This window comes from Diabrotica undecimpunctata, chromosome 2 (genome assembly GCF_040954645.1).
Source record: "Diabrotica undecimpunctata isolate CICGRU chromosome 2, icDiaUnde3, whole genome shotgun sequence".
Lineage (NCBI taxonomy): Eukaryota > Metazoa > Arthropoda > Insecta > Coleoptera > Chrysomelidae > Diabrotica > Diabrotica undecimpunctata.
The window spans coordinates 56,051,817-56,069,599 of record NC_092804.1 but is presented as its reverse complement, the minus strand read 5'-3'; the positions used below and the strand labels follow the sequence as shown (position 1 = coordinate 56,069,599).

At 31.7% G+C, this 17,783-nt stretch overlaps 1 protein-coding gene across 7 annotated transcripts in view; it reads left to right on the top strand.

Moving 5' to 3' along the window:
• tweek (transmembrane protein KIAA1109 homolog tweek) overlaps window positions 1-17,783 on the top strand; it is a 204,308-nt gene that overhangs the window by 77,102 nt on the left and 109,423 nt on the right. For all 7 annotated transcript variants that reach the window (XM_072522926.1, XM_072522925.1, XM_072522922.1 and 4 more), the window contains exon 29: window positions 11,793-11,930. In XM_072522926.1, coding sequence (XP_072379027.1) covers window positions 11,793-11,930 — 138 coding nt within the window. The remainder of the gene's footprint in view (window positions 1-11,792; window positions 11,931-17,783) is intronic.

Below are 17,783 nucleotides of genomic sequence, written 5' to 3'. Positions count from 1 at the left end.
AATTTGTCTTATAAAGGCCGGATATTGATATGTCTTTAAAAATTCACTAGAAGAAACGTTTTGAGTGAACTGTATATTCTGTATATCAGAACAATAGCCACTCAATATTTACCGGTTTATTAAAAAAAAAACGTCAATACACGTGAATACTGTAGATTCTCTATCTCCTTAGCTTCATTTGTTTATTATTCCGTGTTATAAAAGTGACTATTTTTCTAGATATATGTTTATTAAATCGAGATGTATACAGAGCTTCATAGTATTTTATAATCAAAATTATGTAGGCTTTCTAGATTCGATTGAGTAGTTAAAGAATAGAGTTTTCTCTATATCAAAGTATTTATCTCATATTGACATATAGTTTAGAAAATTCATACCTTTCTAAAATCATATTTATACAATATAAAATACATTTCAGAATATACAGCATTGGTTACCTATATGACAGGCAGGTTTACTTAGGATTGTCTTTATCTTGTAACATGTAAAATCTGAATATATTTGTAAAAATTATTTTTAGTTCATGACTATTCATATAAGTCAACAATTTAACTTTCACGTTTCAACTTGGTTTAACTTCGCATTGGACTTCGACCTTAGAAGTAGTATCCCAGACTTCCTGTTGGAAAATGATGAAAGACGTAGATGTAAGTTAAGTTGTAAATCGAAAACCTGGATGGATATTCCGTTAAAAATTAGATGGACAAACCAGGGGTTGAATTGTGATTTGAGTATTGTTTTTTTTATTTTGAAGTTTCTGTAAATCAGCACACATCTACGTCACGTCATCTGAGTATTTCTACAATGATTTTCACCACTTTTGTTGTTACCATTTCTGTTATCTAGTATATTTAATGGTAATTAACTACAATTTTAACTGAAAACATGCTTATTTTAACGTTTCGATTTCCACTTTTAAAATCGTTCTGAAAAAAGACGATTTCCATTCAATTACAATTTTAGTTAATTCCCAATAAATAAAGTGGATAAATACATTGGTCTTCTAAAGAAAAAAAAACCCGACGTACTCAAATCAGAATTTAACCAGTGGTTCGAACATTAAATTTTTGAACAGAAGAGAATCTTCAGCATATGCTCTAGGTCAAAGTCCAAAGAATGTTAGCTGAATACCAACTGTGAACCGGAAAGTACATTCCAAATTAAAATTAACCTGTACTAATCATAAGGTAACAACTAAACGTAAAAATGTTTGTTTATTTTTTTTTATATTATAGTATAAGTTGTTCAAACCAAAATACTTCCACTTATTTAATAAACTTTTCCTTAAATTTAAAATGTTTATTTAAATTTCGGGGAATACTACAATACAATACTTTTACAGTAAAATATATTTAGTAATAACGAAATTAAACTTAAGACAACTTAAAATTTTAAAACTCACTAAGCTACGAGTCACCTAAGAACACCCTGTATCAACAGATAACCATGAAAATTGTGTAATAATCCACAAAGGCATGAAAAAAATGTTTAAAATTATTTTAATGAAAATATCGCACTTAATAGCTTAAGATCTCACTCCAGGATCACTACGTTCATAACGTAGTTAACCAAACTCACATTTGTACATACATTTAAAATTAGGAGAATACATGGATAATAGGTTGTCGCTGGATAAGACCCTCGGGAATGAGGGAAGGTGGTCCAGTCGCACTATCCATAGCTGTGTTTGACCGGAGCACGTAAGGATCACGGTCTGTGGTCATATAGATCGTATATGAACGCTAAACTAGAGAGAAAAATACCTTTATTGAGATGCAAATAAATGTTTACTAAAACTAAGAATCTGCAAATAAATGTTGGTTAGTATTAAAACTAAGAATCTGTAAACAAAGAGTTTAGTTATCTTAATATCAAGAATCTGAAAATAAGGTGTTAATTAGTCTTAGAACTAAGAATCTGCAAGAGAAGGTCGTTAGTTATCACACCTAAGACTAATTAATGCAATTTTTCTAAGTCCCAAAAATTTCGGAAATCAAAAGTTATTTATAAATGTCAGATTTTTCTCAAAATGCGAAATTTGTGTTTGTCGTAGTGCCTCCGGGACTAATCAACAAAGACATGTAACAAAATATCAATAAACAAATAGTTTTCGGATCGAAAATTTCCTAAGTCGAAAAAGACCTGAAAAGTAAAAATAATCGTAATTTATTTTTATATCGAAATATTTCAAAGTCCCAAAACAGTATATAAAATGTTATAAGTTATTTTATCCTGAAAAGAAAATAAAATATCAGAAATATTTTCAAAGTCTTTGAAAGAGAAAATAAAATTATGACACTTATCCTAAGTCAAATTAGTTTAGTCAAACATAAGAGAAAATAAAATGTTATAAAAATTCGGCTAAGTCCCGCTCAGGGACTTACTAAATCTGAAAGAGAAAAAATTCTACTAAGTCGAAAAACACCAATTAATAAATAGTAAAAAAATAATCTGAAAAAGAAGTCAATATTTCACAGATTATTTTAAGTTAAAAATACCCTGAAAATACCAGATAAATCTTACCAATTTCGTCTAAGTCAAAAAAGACGATTTAATTCGAAATAAAAGATTTCCCACGAAATCTCCTAAGTCGAAAAGCTGAAAATAAATACAAATTAAATATCAAATCGACACTAAATCTCGCTAGAGACTTAGAAAAATCCTGCAATAAAAAGGTATAGGTAGGTAAATAAAAGAGCAGAGTTTCTAGGAACTTAATCAACCAGAAGGTCTCTTATATGCCAAGAAGGTTGGTTCTGCGAACCTGTCCTGACCAGAACGAATTGTTGGCCATCGTGCACCCATATTTATTTAGAAATAATTGGGTCAACGGTTTCTGGCGCTCTGCCATTGGACCTGCACGATAGCCAATGCTCAATTTTGGATATTACTATTGGCTGAAATTATGTTGCCATTTGACCAATGGTAATTCCGCAATTGAGCAGCAGTTTCGGGCAATACAATTGGCTGCAATTAAGGTTGCAATTTGACCAATCGTAAAGCCCGAAATTTCCTATTGGCGACAAGGTTGCCAGTAAAAAAGTGACCGGAAATATTTTTAATTCAATTAATAGTACTTAAAATCTTTGATAAAAATTTTATTTCGTTCATTATTTTCTAAATAAAATACGCTACTCATGACGTATTGCATGTTTTTATATCAATCTAAAGCAAGCTAATTTTTTTCGTAATGTGATGATATAAATTTGCCTGAAAAAAAAATGGTCAAAAATTAGGGTTGCCAGCTGTTAAAAACGCGAGGTATCAAAGATAAAATGAAAGACAGCTAGCGCGCAACGCTACTGGCTTGAAGTGTCAGTTGTGTGAGATTTTAAAGCATGCACCAATAGACATATTAGTATATTAAAGTATAAGTGGATGTTAAGGTCTTTAAAACGCGCGACACTTTGAAATCATGTGTTATTACTACAAAAAATTGAAATAAGGGCTAAGAAGGTAAAATGGTTGAATTTGTGATGTACATCAGTATACCTTTCGTTATTATGGAAATGAGAAAAACAAAAATTAATTTGCAATCTGTCACATAAGATTATTATTACCAGATATTACTGGTTGTATATTATTTAAAAATGATTTCTAACATTGATTACTTAAATATTAAAGCCTAATCACGGTTAATACAATAAGTTCATTAAATGGATGTAAGAGCAAAAGGTAACAGATACAGACGAACGAGTTGTACTTGCTAACATTCAAAAAATGTCGGACTACAAGTCGACTATGTCGACTACTTCAGCTATCCATCCCAAATTGCAAAGTATGTTGAGGATAAACAAAGGGGTCGATTTAAAATCATTTGTGAAAGTGCATGCATTCATGAATGCCGTTAGCAACAATGACGTGGTAGCCACTTGCGGTATCTTTGGCTCTTTCAGAAGGTATGAATTGTTCGATTTACGCTTACATAACATCAACAAAGAAGGAAGCGTATTGCTTATTACTATCCGACCATCTAAGTCTATGATTACTCGACGCTTTATAGTTGTTGATAGCTATGTAATTAATTATGTGCGTTTGGTGAAGAAATATTTATTATTATGCCCCAAAAATGTAAGTTCAGATCGAGTTTTCTTACGGTATGGTAAAGGGAAGTGTACAAATCAAGTGCTTGGTATTAATACAATTGGATCATGTCTCTTGCAAATTGCACGTTATCTAAAATTGAACGATCCTGAGAAATACACGGGACATACGTTTCGACGTACGTCCGCTACAATTATGGCGAACAGTGGCATGACAATAGATTAAATATAATGGCAAGTAGGATAGAAATCGGCAGCTGTTGGGACTGGTTACATTGAAGAGAGTATTACCAATAAGAAGAATATGTCAAACATTATTGGGAGAGCCATTAATGGAAGTACAACCTCATTGGCTTCCGAGAATGTCGGTAGTATTAATTTGAACAGCATTTCCTCTTATTTAGAAAACGGAAGTATAAATATTTCAAATAATACCAACTGTACTTTTCATTCCAACAAAATGAGAAGAGTTCTATGTACCAGGGATTTAAAACTGGAACTAAGAGTTAGGTTGGCGAGGTGCTATGTTTTTTCGACCTTGTTTTATGGAATGGAATCTTGGACCTTGAATGCTACATCAATGAAAAAACTGGAATCATTTGAGCTGTGGGTGTACAGTAGAATTCTGAAAATATCATGGACAGAACACGTCACAAACAAAGAGGTTCTGAGAAGGATGAACAAAGAAATGGAAATTTTAAATTCAATAAAAACAAAAAAATTGGAATATCTCGGACATATTACACGTGGAGAGAAATACACCTTGCTCCAACTGATCATGCAGGGAAAGATCCAAGGAAAGAGAAGCATAGGGAGGCGTAGAATGTCATGGCTGCGCAACCTGAGAGAGTGGTACGGATGTACATCAAATGAACTTTTCAGAGCAGCCGTCTCAAAAGTTCGAATAGCTATGATGATTGCCGACCTCCGCCGCGGAGATGGCACTTGAAGAAGAAGAAGAAGTACTTTTCATATTTATTTAAAAGATTAAGATTTTCAAATATTTGAATAAAATCTTTGAAGCATTTGTTAGTAATATTTTATTCATATTTTATTGACGTTACAAGGTATGTACTCCTGTCAGATCAGATCAATATTTAAAACTGTTAATGTTGCCATGATAACTTTATAACACGCGCGTTTTTGAAAATTGAATTTAAACACGGTGAGGTGTACTTTAAATAAGCAATATGGGTACCAAAAAAAAAAAAAAGGATAATATACATATTATCACTTGTCAAACCAGTGTTGTTGGGTCGTTGTGCCCTAACTCTATATTTCTAATTTGCAACCACTTTTTCTCAGCAACCTTATATCCTCATATTAAGAAAAAAATTAGCTTTAATTTGATATAAAAAAACATGCATATACGTTATGAGCAGCGTATTTTATTTAAAAAATAAATGAACGAAATAACATAGTTGTCAAAAACTAATTACTATTAATTGAATTAAAAATATTTGCGGATACTTTTTGACGGGTAACCTATTATCAATATTCTGCCAATTTTAAATATATGTAAAAGTGTGAGTTTGATAAACTACGTTACGAACGTAGTGCTCCTGCAGTGGGATCTTGTACTATAACGTTATTAACTTTACTTTCTTTAAAACACATTATTTCAATTTAAATCTTGGTTGCCATGAAAATGATATTACTATTTGACATGTGTGAAAAATTTAAGTTTCACTGTAAATTTATGCATAATATTTGCCTCAATAAAAAATTGCCATTAAACTGTTATTAAAATATTATATTAAACCCTTATTAGGCATATATTAATAATAATATTAATAGACGCTAAAAAATAATCCCTTACAAAGAAGAAGAGGGAATGATCAAATTATTTTAGATCATTTCAAAAATTAACCCAATGCCAGTTTAGATTTGAATATACCTCGAGAGAGTATTGGTGATCTTGGGGCAAATAATATTAAACCTTTCGAACCAAAATTTTTACACACATTGTAAGAAGGGAAGAAACAAAAGGTATAGAATTGTAAAGTATTGTTTATGTGCGCAAAGAGAATATTTAAAATATGAATTTTACAAAACAATGTGTTGTTTAGCGGCGTAGCCACTTTTACTGCAAATACAGTAGCACCATCACAAAATTGTCACAATTGGACAGCAAATAATCCCCATCGAGTAACTGTAAAAGCCAGTATTATTATAAATCTCAATAGTTGGTGTGGTATACTGAACGACCGAATTTTTAGTACTTTGTGGAATTGTGGAATGCTATTCATGAGTTTCCACTTAATGAACGATTAAATTTATTTATCTAATTAGATGACTGCTCTGTTCATTTTCATGACAACTAGGATTTAATATGAGGTTTTATAGCATGTAAAAATATAATTGTGTTACTTTCATTCAGTTTTTATGTTATTTTAAACATTTTTTTCATGTAGTGGTGGATTATTATTAAAATTGTTTACAAAATAATAATTTTCATGGTTATCTGTTGATACATGTTGTTCTTTAGTGACTCACAGCTTACTGAGTTTTAAATTTTAAGTTGTCCTAACTTCGGTATTAATAAATATATTTTAATGATATTTTTGTCATAGCTTTTTGAAGAAACTCTAAATCCACTAGCGTAGGAATTGTTTCAATAAAAAATTGCTGATACAAATTCTCCATTTTTGACTAAAGAAAAGTATCGCAGTATGTCCTGGAAATTTGAATAAACATTTTAAATTATGTTCTGAAGTATACCTTTTATTACATGACGTTTAAAAAAAAAACAACTTCAAATTTTATAGAGGCGTTTCTATCCTAAGTGGATCACACTGTATATTATTTTTTTCTTCATAATATATCGTCTTTCGTGTAAAATCAAAATTCCTGAATTTTCGGCGAATGCTAAATTCTTGCCTTATCACTTATAGAGAAGTATGATTGAGTTAGAGTTTATTGTGTACATATCTAAATCTTTATTAAAATAATCAGAATCTGACTTTTATAATATTCAGAAACCAGACAAAATTTCTGTAGCGTCATATTCATACATAACATGAGCTAACGAATCTTTAAACATAAGCAACATAAGCAGTTACCGCTCTAGCTTTTGTAATGCGTTTTAAATAAACGATTAAACTCTTTTTGCTTCATTCTAATTTATTAACAAGTAATAAAATTACAAAAGCTACTGCGCAGTGTTAATTATTGTTGTTGTTCTTTCAGGAGTTGCGTTATGTTACGATATTTTCCTGTTATCTTTTAATGTAAATACATTGCATGCATTTTTACTAACCTCCATAAAGCAATAACTTACATAAAACAGTTTCGATATTAAAACAACCTATTGCATGAACTAACAATTTTTTACGATAAATTGGATTGGCATTCATTCAATAACTGTAAATATAAATTTGACATTTAGAATGGGTTTATTATTTAGACATTTATCGTATTAAAACAAGAACTAAGTATAAAAAACGGTCGATATCCAAAAAAATTATCAGAAAAACTTCTTGGCTTGAATTTATATTTTATTCGTTATCACGTATCGACGCAGAACTTCTATTACTACGCTGAAACAGTTATAAACAACAATTGCCAACGCTTGTTGTTTTTAATCGAGTGTGAGTAAATACAGACCATTTTGAAGACGACTTTTTTGTTGCCAAATGTTTATGTAATTTACTAAATGAAACTCTAAAAATGGTTGATCAACTGCTTAATATTCCCAATATACAGACTTGGACCCTAAAAGAAGAAATATGGACGCCACTGAAATGTTCTGTTACGAAAAATGTTACGAATTCCGTGTACCACACGACAAATAATTCAACTTTAAATGAGCTAAAGATCAGTAAATGGCTCTCCAGCAAAGTCCATCTCCAACAATTAAAATACTTTGGAAATGTTATGAGAACAGACACAGAAGACATGAAAATATGTACTTATTATTCAAGGAAAGGTAGAAAGCCGAAGATCTAGTAAGATCCACAACAAGATGGATCGACCAAATTACAGGAATATGCAAAAGCCCTAAGCATGAGTTAAAAGAAATGACCAGAGACAGAGGTCTTTGGAGACGGATAATACACAACATCACGATGATCACTATACTCCCTTCGGTAGGTGAGGACTTAAGAGAGAGAGAGAGAGAGAGAGAGAGAGAGAGAGAGAGAGAGAGACAAAGAGATCAACGATTTTTAGAGTTCGTGAAATTTGAGAATCCTTCCATATTTTGGCCATCTTTCCTACGGCGACTTTTGTTATATCACATCTACGTTTCCTGTAGTGATCCTGTGTTTGTGAATAATGATCTCAGATATAAGTATGAGCTCACAACCTCAAACCGGTCAATCGAGCGTATTTGTAGATGAGTCTTATGTAGTCTATCCACTCTCATGATCTTTGTCTTTGATATGTTTAATTTTGGAGAAACTGCAAATCGAGTCCTACGACTTCGTAGAGGTCTCACCTCGCCACAATAGACTTTAATAAAAATGCTGGACAGAAGAGACAACTATAGCCTACTTTAAGTGGAAGACTGGGTAAGCCGTAGACATATAATACAAGATAGATTGATAGTTTCAATTCCAGTCCGTTCCCCTAGAAAACTGACGCAAAGCAGTTTTCTGCAGTGTAAAGCAGTGAGAAGGTCACGTTGTCGATAAACCCGGCCCATTAGACAAAGATGCATGACTGCTTTGAACGCTACTGTATGGCAGTAGTCAGTATTATATGTTTATGGGTTAAGCGCCCAGTCATATTAAACCTAACATAACCTAACTTTCTCAACTGTCAAGGGTTGTTGTTTTTAATCGACTTAATTGGATGTTCTACTACTAGCTCGCACAGTATCAATTATATACGGTAGGCAAGGAAGGATTTTGTGAACTTTTTGACGTTTTCGTGTAAAGCTGCCAAATTTAGGTGACAACATCATTTAACGTTATTGCTTCTGAAGTGCAGTGTCCAAATAACAGTTATCAAGCCATTTTTTGCTTAACCAGTCTTTTTTCGCATTAAGAAGCATGCTTGCAAATACCAAGAAGATATACTTTGAGATATAATTTACGGATTTTTGATCTATCAGTAACAAGTTGTAAATCTACTGCTACTATTCTGTTTAACTAAAACGTTCAACGAAGAATTAAAATGTCCCATTTTAGTAGAAATGTTTCACAATTGAGTCATATTATTTGATAACGTGAAATTGTTTTTATATCCCTGTTTTTACTTATTATCAAACTGTTTCACAAAATCTAAAAATTAATTAATTCATTATTATAAAACCCATTTTCAAAATGAAAAAATTAATATATGTACCAAGTATTTTGCTTTTTTTTAATTTATTGAATATACATACAGAAACCCATTCTAAATGATTATCTAACCGATACACAGTTTCTGTATAAATTCAGGACATTTAAATTATCCATGAGAATTATGTTAAAAGCATTTTAATACTCGTTTTCTTTGAGAGTAACAATCTTATACGTATACTATATTGACGAAGTAATGCGCGTTTAAAAAGCATCAGTTTATTCTTTTCGTCAGAAATTGCAGTGCCTTTTAGATGCGAATTTTACTGCCTTATACAAATCTGATTACACAGATTGTTTTTGTATATTTATATTCCTGTCAAAAGTTAACATTTGTTTATAAATTTTACATTTCTTTGTGCACAATTTATAGATTGCAAAAAACTACATGAAAATCCTTATTAAGGATTTTTAAATGTAAGTTTCATATAACTTCATATTTAAAAATTTATTTTATTTGTTTAATATAAATTTGGATTTTCTGGTTTTAATTTTTTGTCTGAATAATGGATAATACAAATGGATCAATAAATTCTTTATATATATAAACTCCTGGACAAAATTAACGCACCACTTTAAATAATCTAAATATTTACAATATGAACACAAAATAAAACTAAGTTACATTGAAATAATAATAAACACCTACAAATAAGTCCAACATGACTTTATCATGACCTTAATTTGCCTTATTGTTTCTTTAAAAATTTGTTTTTGTCGGAAATGCGTAAATAAGCTAGCATAACTCCAAATTGCAAAAAGAAAAAAATCAGTAAAGTAACACAATAAAATGCATCTGGGTAATCACTTATACCGTGTAGGCCCTCCTCTACATCTTATGACTGCATTTATGCGCCGAAGCATTCTTGATATCAAATGTTCAATAAAAGTTTGCGGAATATTCTCCCATTCTTCAATAACGGCCTCAATGAGTTGGTTGTGAGTGGCAATAGGGAGTCTACGACTTCGAATCTTTTTTTTGAGATAGTCACATAGATATTCTATAGGATTCATGTCCGGACTGTTAGGTGGCCACTCTAATAATGGAATATCAACATCATTTAGGTAGCCAATAACCTGTCGAGCCACATGAGGACGAGCGTTGTTTTGCATGAATAAAAAATTAGGTACAAGAAACGGAGCAAAAGGCATTACATGTTCGACAATAATGTTGTCTAAGTTATAATGGGCATTCATAGACCTCGTACGTATGGGGACCAACTCCGTACGAGCTTCAAAACAAATTCCCCCCAAAACATATTAGAGCCACCACCAAAAGGTACTTTAAGAGAGATATTGCAGCTGGCAAATCTTTCTCCTCGCCTTCGCCAGACACGCTCACGACCATCTGGAGCTTTTAGGCTTACTCTAGTCTCATCGGAGAAAAGAACTCGTTTCCAATCATCGATGGTCCAATTTTGATGCAATCTTGCAAAATTCAATCTCTGAACCCTGTGTTCTCTGGTAAGCAAGGGTTTTTTAACCGGTTTTCTGTTGCTTAATTCTGCTTCATGTAAATGTCTTTTAACTGTTCGAGATGATATCGTGACATTTCGAACATCTGCTAGTTCATTTTTTAGCAAATTGCTATAGCAAATTGTGACTCTCCTATCTCTGAGCGCACGTTGTCTCAAAAAACGATCATCAATTTGATTAGTGCAACGTTTTCGCCTTTGCCCTGGTCATCGATGGTACTACCCTGTTTCATTATATCGCCTCACCTTGCGACTGATGCTGGAATGATGTCTTCCTAACAAACCTGCAACGTATCGCATTGAATATCCTTCATCTAGGAGAGTCGATGCTCGCACTGTCTCCTCCATCGACGAATTTCTTTGGCGGTTTATTTTTTTATTTGATTTTTATGCAAATGAACTTCCAAACATGCATGTGATGAAAAATATCACAATAAAAAGCTTGTTTCCCACAATCACTTTGATTGAATCGGTACTTTTTATTAAAAGTTTAACTCACTTTTAGTATAAAACGAAGTTTAATACAAATTATTGTTAAAACAAGACTATTATTAACTTACATAACAACTGTCACTGTCAGACAAGGTCCATAGGCAACTTGTCGTACAGTAAATTATCAATAAATAAAGATTATTGAGAAAAATATGAGTGGTGCGTTAATTTTGTCCAAGAGTTTATATATATATATATATATATATATATATATATATATATATATATATATATATATATATATATATATATATATATATATGTTTCCACTCTCAATTTGGAACGACGGTTTTCGATTTCAAACGTTAAAAACATTTTTCCTTTTACATAATGGTATCTTACATACGATACTAAAAAACTAAATTCCTCAGACAAAATACTTTAAAATAGAATTCGATTTTACTGTCAAAATTTACTAAAAACTTACAGTTAATAAGACGTTTAAGGTTGTTACTTCTTTTATTATTTTTATATTTTAATGTTCTTATCACCTTTAGCCCAGCCGAAAGAAATATTCGCTACGATGCAACCTTCTCCACATGTATCGCGATTTGGAGATTCTTCTAGCAATACACCTCAAGTGGCTGTCGTTTCTGGAGGAGTTGAAAGTGTTCTAACCTCACCAAGCCCCCCAGGTATGTATAAATGTACATAAAATTAACAGTGGCCGCTGGTGATAATTTTGTTCAGGTAGACGCTGATTCGAGAATACAAAGATATAAATATATCAAAAGTCTACTTAAAATGAAACTCAATCATTCTGTTTTTATCGGAGATGTATCTTTAGATCACATTTTCGTTGAAGTCAGAAATTTCTCCAACTACAGTTTTTTCGATGGAGAACATGGCATGCGCCGTCATTCTTTCTCCCGGCATTGTATTTATTAGAAACATCTTTCAGTTTCTACAGTTGTCATTGGCATCGTTATTAAAATAATGAAAACTTTACTTATTTCACAAAATTTTGAATTTAAATCATATGAAACTATAAAGTTAAAGTACGTACCGATTACATTTTCGTTTTCTTATGTTATTTCTGGCCGAGAGTAAAATATTGTCAATTCCAATTTCAGAATATATTTTTCAACCATTGGAAATGCATTGCAGAACATATCAATGTCTTCTAAAGGTTCCTTTCTATAATGTTCATAATATGCTTTTAAAGCATAAGATAGATGCTTTTAAAAGCAAAACGATTCTTAATTTGAGATATAATATTGTCACAAGTTTCTCTTGCAGATGAATTCAAATTCTTCTCATTTCATACCTGGCTGGCTCTTCGTCCTCGCGATTCTTGCATATTTTCCGTTTTCGGGACTAGAATGTTTCAGATGTTAACAACTATTTTTTCAAAACTGCCAATAGCATATTGTAAATTCACAGAGTCTGTTTCAATTTTCTGCACTTAGTTAAATAATGTGTCAACATGTGGCAGGATTGTGTAAAAGAAATCCAACTAATACTGGAATGTTTGATCATTAAACCATTTGTCGAACTCAGTGGCTTGAACTGTGTTCTCCGTGTTATATATTTTAGGATGTCCGTACTCAATATGTTCAAAACATTCTAGGATATTGTCTTGATTTTCAAATACAGTTTGTATCGCTCTAGACTGAAAATTCCATCGTGTTTGTAATAGGTTTTCAATTCGTTTGTTCATCACTGGCTGTAACGCTGTTGTTCTGTCCTGAGAAATAGTAAAAAATGTGTATATTTATATGAAGCAACAAGAAGTCTGGGGACTTCCCTTCGATGCCAAATTAGGTGAACTGCCAATCTACAGTTTACTCTTGAAAAACATCATATTTTGCACTCTTTACGTAGAGAAAAGACGTTGAAATGAAATTAGACGATTTTATTTCTTTTCAATTTGAGTTCCACCATTGTTCTACAAGTTTCGAGGTTTTATTTCATAAATTTCTCAAATTTTCACGTTAACTCCTCCCGACTGTCCACGAATTACAGCAGCACGTCTGTCCAATTACATAATTTCTCGGGCCGTACTAGTACTAATACCGTCTGAGTTTGTGTAGAAACATCTGATGTATCGTCTGCCATTAGTGCAAGAAATGAAGACTATTTTATTTCACTTAAAAGTTGCTCCTTACATATCTGAAGCATATAATATAAGAGCTCATTTTGTATAGTTTTGAAGTGCCTTTAAATCCTTTAATTTCTTTTAATTGAATAGACAATGTGGAATCTATATTTTTACCGTAATCAACTAGTTCTAAAAACATAATAGCTGGAAGCTTACAATATTGTTCATATGTTTAACCGACTTTTCGTGTTTTTTTACTTTTTCGCCGTATGTTTCAAATTACTTACACCTTCCTTTGTCCAATTACCATAACGTGTCCACCACCATAACGTCTTGTGTAGATACTTGAGTCCAACTTGATTTTTATAACCCGGTTGAACTTGTCTTACATTCCCTTGCCATTAACCTAACCTTGTCCGCCAAACTCAAAGAACTAAAGTTTAATTTCCTTAATTTGCACACTCATTGTGAATTTCCTAAGAGTTCAACTTAATTTTATGAACACAAAACAATGATGTAGTATTTATCTACGCTTAATACTTAACCAATCGAATGGTATAATTTAGCATTTGAGTGCGTCCTGGGCGCCCGAATAAACGCGGCCTCTAGAGCGATGAGTTCGAAAAAATCATAGTTAGTGAGTCTAGTTTCCATGGTAATCCATGCCTTTATCGTACGCTAGTAAATCAGCCCCGAATATAGTGCGGACGCTTGAAACAAATGTAATTATTGTAAAATTTAGTTCGGTTAGGTAAATATATTTTAATTTAAACAAAAGTTTCAACAGAAAATTGTGAATACGAAGTATGAAAATATGAAATACAATTCATTGTTTGTACATCATTTTTCTAGGGAGGGCGACGCCCGATAGCCCCTCCTCACCAGCTGCCACTAAAAATTAATATCAGAATTATTTATATGTAAATCAAATAAAATATATTGATTAAATATTAATGGATAAAGTAGCAAAGCGGAAGTGGTCATTCACTTATAAATATTCAAATACTATTAGTTTAATTATGAAATTCTTATTTCCATCGAAATAGAGGTATTGCGTTAGAACAAATGTTACTTTAGAAATGTAAAAACAGGTTTTTTTTAAACTGTACATAGTTTTAATTTGTATTTCTGTATGTCGAACATATTATCATGTAAAGGTACCATTTTATGACATGAATTCCAAATTTTTGGTGCTACGGATACTATTACAATGGACCGTGGAAGTGATGACGTAGATTTTATTGACATCTGTCAGTTTCACTTTCCAAACAAACCTTGTTTAGTGTGGATAATTTGTATTTTTCGTTATTTTTTCATTTTTTTACAGAATCTTTCCGCTTTTTGCAATATCTAAGTATTCTAATAGTTACTACAACAATTTTACAAGGTTGTGTAAATAATAAAGCATGTTGTTTTATAAAAATAACAATAAAATGCATGTATCAATAAAGTAAGGTTAGAATGTCTTTAATTTAAACTTTTAAACTATATTTCATAGAAATAGAACACTGAATTATGATGGTATTATCGTAAAAAACACTATACTTAAAAGAAAAAGCAGCAGAGGAAGCAAAATGTTAACTTTATAGAAATTAAAAAGTCTTGAGATTAGGCATTTCAACTTTTGTTGACAGTTGTGACGTCACACTTCCACTGTCCATAGTAAATACAGTTCTGACATGTTTAAAAGTGTCTGTTTATGGCGTGTGTCTAAAGACTAAATAATTTTAAGACGACTCAAATATTCACCGATTTAATAAACGCATTAAAAATAATGAAAAACATACATATCTAAATTATACCAAGCATTTCTTATACGATATATGAAAATCTATAATCGAAAAGAAACGAAACGAATGAATATATTCATAATGGGAGTCAGTGTGATGCGCTGGACGAACTTGGGGCAGTGTCTTATAAACTAACATTAAGTGTACTCATCTGGCAATGCAAAAGGAAATCACATACTCGGAATTATATGAAACAAGTTTAACTCCATGGTCAGAAAGAATAATTATACAAATAAACTGCTACTTAATTAAGATGAACATTATTCAGGTATATGCTCCAACAGCTGATAAAGAGGTAGTTATAGAAGAGTGGGAGCGGTTCTACTAAAAGTTCCTGAAAATTACATCGGAGTGGTTATGGGAGACCTAATGGCAAGTTTGGAAATGAAAGAAGTGGTGAGGTCATAGGGCTATTAAGATTGGGTGAAAAAAATGAAAGGGGTGAAAGATTAAGCATGTTAGCTATGGAGGAGGAGCTAACGCTTTCTTCAAATTTCCACCGAGACTCTTGTATACATGGAGCTGCCTATAAGATAGTCCAAAGAGTGTTGTCAATAAACAGATTTATTTTATCATGATTAGTATGAGATTTAAAAATGCATTAAGCTGGATTTATAGTTTGACGTACTGTAAACGTAGACGCACTGAAAAAAGATCAACAGAATTTTATGTACTCTTATTTATAAATGAACGTAAACGCATGACGGAACGTAAGTGAAACGCACTGCAACGGAAGAGTTGGGTAACATTCATCTTTTACAGTGCGTTACTTGCGTCTGGCCAATCAAAAGGAAGAATTTTGTGCTGTCAACCAAAGTGAACTGCCTGGCCCGCCCACCATTTTGTAAAGTTGTTTATCAACATATTCGAATTTTGATTTTGTTGATTATTTGTTTTTTGAATTTATAAAATAATAATAATAAATAATAAAAGGATATTATAGTATCATGGTCACCAACTCTAGCAACTGTTTCTACTCATGCGAAAAAATTCCACTCCGTCGATTTATAAATTGAAATAATATTTACAGTCCGTTTGTTACGTCTGCAGTGCGTCTACGTCTACAGTCCGTCAAACTATAAATCCAGCTTTAACCTCAGCTAGACATAAAATCCGGTGCAGACATAAATTCGGATAACAATCCACTGGTGGGAAAACTTCTTCTGAAACTGAAAACAAACTAAAGAACCGAAAGATAACAATATGGTTAAACATTAAACAATTAAAGATACACAAAAAAAAAACAAAAAATACAATGTATAGAGTAAAAAATTACTAATGTAGAAAACACAACGAATATAGAAAATGACATCGCAATACTAAACGAGATGAATCAAGAAATTTAAAACAGGTATTTTAGAATTAACAGGGTGATCTGGAAAATTTATGTAGAGAAAACATTTAAATATGAAAGGAACAGATTATTATCTAATATAACCTGTACGAGTGGGCCTCCCAATTGCAATTGGGAGTAGATACAACAATAAAAACCACTAAATACAGGAAAGCAGTAGGGTGAGATAAGAGTTTCACTCGGAATTTCTAAAAATTATGTACAAAAAGAAAATACTATGTATATATTACATCGATATTCAATAAAATCAATAATAGAAACAGGCACAAAAGTTGCCAAAGTCTACCTTTGTTGCTTTGCCGAAGAAACCTAATATAACCTTTAAAGATGCTGTATATACAAGTGAAGTTTTTTTACCCATGGTAGTCGCCAATAACCGTAGTGTATAGGTATCATAATAAGAAAATACGAGAATAATATTATATAATTTGGGAAAATAAAACCTTTTCGGTATTCTAAAAACAAGCATGCATTTTCTATACATAAAGTCGGTTCGCTATATTTACGCGGGTTTCGGATTAAAAATTTTATTGTAAGTACCCAGTTTTAATTACCTGCTCTTTGGGGAAATATCAACTGGTCAAATGAAATGAAAAATAATCCATAACTTTTTTTAATTAAATAATAATGGAAAATCTTTTATATAATTGACAGTATAATAAGGAGAATTACTTCATTAATGGAGTCTAATGTGGCTAATATAAACCTAATAATAATTTTATATTACACTTCACACAGAAAATATGGTCTATGTATATTTGTTCCATGGAGAGAATTTCTAATGAAAAATAAAAAAATTTAACTTGCCAACAAAAATGAAAATCAGTCATTATCATCAAAAATATCATAATCGTCATCATCATCACTGTCATCACCATTAATTGTTATGATTGAACTTATTTCTTTTATTTTATTTTCACGAGTCCACCAATCTTCTATTAGTTTCTCGCACTTGAATATACAGTTGCACCACACTTCTGGAGTTACAATTGAAAGTGCCTTTCGCCAAGTTTCCCGAACTGCGTCGTCGCTATAACCGTTAGACCCAATATGGTTGTCATAATATTGTTTTGCTATTCCCCATATATATTCGATGGGATTACACTGGCAATGATACGGTGGCAGACGTAAAACTTGATGACCGTAACTTTCAATAATCTGATCCACAACAAAGGTTTTTGGTTTTGCGTGGATATTTGCCAAGCGTAATAATTCTGATTTTAAAATATGTTGTGTAAATGGTATATGTTCCTTTGTCAACCATTCTTTAATTTTATTAACAGTCTAAGAATTCGTTGGACTT